At 40.8% G+C, this 2,540-nt stretch overlaps 1 protein-coding gene across 1 annotated transcript; it reads left to right on the top strand.

Annotated features, from left to right (window-relative positions):
* Positions 1-283: 283 nt before the first annotated feature.
* Positions 284-1,859, top strand: LOC149250204 (xyloglucan endotransglucosylase protein 1-like). Its single transcript, XM_089458955.1, has 4 exons — positions 284-554; positions 667-767; positions 888-1,081; positions 1,185-1,859. The coding sequence occupies exons 1-4, from the start codon at positions 395-397 to the stop codon at positions 1,549-1,551; spliced, it is 822 nt and encodes a 273-aa protein (XP_089315081.1). The 5' UTR covers positions 284-394; the 3' UTR covers positions 1,552-1,859.
* The last annotated feature ends 681 nt before the right edge of the window (positions 1,860-2,540 follow it).

Here is a 2,540-nt window from a genome sequence, read left to right as displayed (position 1 = left end):
AAATGCCAGTTGGATGTTGGATGGGTTGGGAACCTGAAACGCGGAGAATGGAGAGGCTGCAGAGTGATGAGTTGGAACGCGCAAATAGACAGAGAAATGAGGAATTCTTGGTTTTCTCAACGCCCAAACCCAAAGAGCCACACCAGTTGGCTGGCTGCCCCTCTGCCTCTTCTTCGTGGGATGTTTCCTCCCTACCCCGCCTCCGCCTCCTCCTCCCTTCCCCACTCACAGATGCCATACACCCTTCTCTCCCTATATAAACCCAAACCCACTCACCCCAAAGTTCAAACCCATCATCTTCTACCTTCAACAGCGACAATTTATCTCTTCTCTCGTTTCTGGAACTGCTGCTCTGCATCACAAACTCTTTTCCCAAACCCTAATCGACATCGACATGGACACACCTCTTCACCTCCTCTTTCTTTTATTGGCCTCCTCGGCAGCTCTTGCTTCTGCAAATTTCTACAATGATGTCGACATTACATGGGGTAATGATCGTGCTAAAATCATTGACAATGGACAAGAGTTGCAGCTTACTCTTGACCGCTCTTCAGGTACTATTTGAAGTTCTGCTTTTCTTCTGCTACCTACGCCTTTTTCTTTTTCTGTCAATGAACTTCAACTAAGATCAGATAAGTTAATCTTAGTATTCTTCTCTGATGACAGGTTGTGGTATTCAATCCAAGCAAGAGTATCTATTTGCCAAGATTGATATCCAAATCAAGTTGGTACCGGGCAACTCTGCAGGCACAGTCACTACTTTTTATGTAATTAACTCCACCTTATTTGAATTCAATTAATTATTAGCACTATCTTGGTTCATTAGACTGAAGGTGTATAACTTCTTCTGCTAACATGTTTGTTGTTGCTCTTACGGCTGTCTGCAGCTATCATCTCAAGGTCCCAAACACGACGAAATAGACTTCGAATTTCTGGGCAACCTGTCCGGAGATCCTTATATTTTGCACACTAATGTCTTTGCTCAAGGCCTTGGTGGGCGTGAGCAGCAATTTTACTTGTGGTTCGACCCAACCCTGGATTTCCACACTTACTCCGTGCTCTGGACATCAAACCAAATTATGTATGTATTCTCATCATTCTTTTTCTTTCAATATTATTGAAAACAATACAGTGACCTCTCAAACTAGTCCATGACCCTGACATTCTTGTAATTTGTTGTTCAGATTTTCTGTAGACGGGAGTCCTATTCGAGTGTTTAAGAACAGGGAGACAGAGTTGGGTAAAGTGGATAACAATTATCATTATCCCAAGAGCCAAGCAATGAGCGTCTACTCCAGCCTTTGGAATGCAGATGATTGGGCAACCAGAGGTGGGCTTGTGAAGACCGATTGGACTAAAGCGCCCTTTGTTGCATCCTTCCGCAATTTCAGTGCTGCTACTGCTTCTTCTTTTGACGCCGCTGCAGTGGAGGCTGCTTTGGAATCGAACCAAGAGCAGAGGCTGGAGTGGGTGAGGAAGAACTACATGATCTACGATTACTGTGGAGACACCAAAAGATTCCCACAGGGACCGCCTCCCGAATGCAAATGAACCCTCAATTCAATTCCATTCACGAATGCAAATGAACCCTCAATTCAATTCCATTCCATTGAATTCAGCGAATGAATTCTTCTGGATACCTGACCCTTCCACCCATTCTTTCATTCTTTTTCAGACACACATGATCTATTCTTTCATTCTTTTTCAGACACACAGAAAAAGAAACTTTCAATTATTCTTTCCTATTACATCTATTCTTTCATTCTTTGTCAGAAACACACAAACAGAAACGCATGTAACACAATCAATTCATTTTGGGTACTGGTAATACAAAATCGAGCTCGAGATTCTTTTGATGATTCAATGGCCACAACGTTTCCTTTATGGTTTCCATGTGTTGGCGTTTTACCTTTTGAATATCTATTAACTCTTTCCTAAAGCTCTTGGATCGAAATCAAGAAATCAGAAAGACACGGAAAACGACATTGATATATGTTTCACACATTTTAAGATTTAAAACAGCATGTTAACAGGTCAAAAATGTTTCCTCAAGAGAGTAGCATGTATGCATATTTATTTACAGAAGTATGAACTGACTGCAACACATAATAATAGTATCTTTTCCCAAGCTCACGGCTGAACCATTCCCGACCCTCTAAGCTAGAAATTTCCGGGCAGGAGGGAAAGCTAATGACAAAGATTTCCAATGATTAGAACCTCCTTAAAAGCATTTTGGCTCAATGACACCTCAATTCAATTCCATTGAATTCAGAGAATGAATTCTGGATACCTGACCCTTCCACCGATCCTTCCATTCCAATTATTCCTTTTCTATTACATCTACTATTTCATTCTTTTCAGACACACACAAACAGAAATATTAGAGGTATCAATCATTTCATTTTGGTACTGCTATTCTTTTGATGATTCAATAGCTACAGCGTTTTACATTTTGAATATCTCCAACTCTTTTCTAAAGCACTAGGATAATATCTGCTAATTCTTTTCTAAAGCTTTTGAATATCTGCAACTCTTTTCTA

The sequence above is a fragment of the Pinus tabuliformis genome, chromosome 7 (genome assembly GCF_031772625.1).
Source record: "Pinus tabuliformis cultivar Carrire ecotype Pingquan chromosome 7, CPIR1, whole genome shotgun sequence".
NCBI lineage: Eukaryota > Viridiplantae > Streptophyta > Pinopsida > Pinales > Pinaceae > Pinus > Pinus tabuliformis.
The sequence above is the reverse complement of the archived record's forward strand: the minus strand, read 5'-3'. Positions and strand labels throughout refer to the sequence as shown.

Coding starts and splice junctions, on each gene's coding strand:
- LOC149250204 (XM_089458955.1), top strand. CDS start 395: ATGGACACACCTCTTCACCTCCTCTTTCTTTTATTGGCCTCCTCGGCA. Junction 555..666: donor TACTCTTGACCGCTCTTCAG/GTACTATTTGAA, acceptor CTCTGATGACAG/GTTGTGGTATTCAATCCAAG. Junction 1,082..1,184: donor TGGACATCAAACCAAATTAT/GTATGTATTCTC, acceptor TTTGTTGTTCAG/ATTTTCTGTAGACGGGAGTC.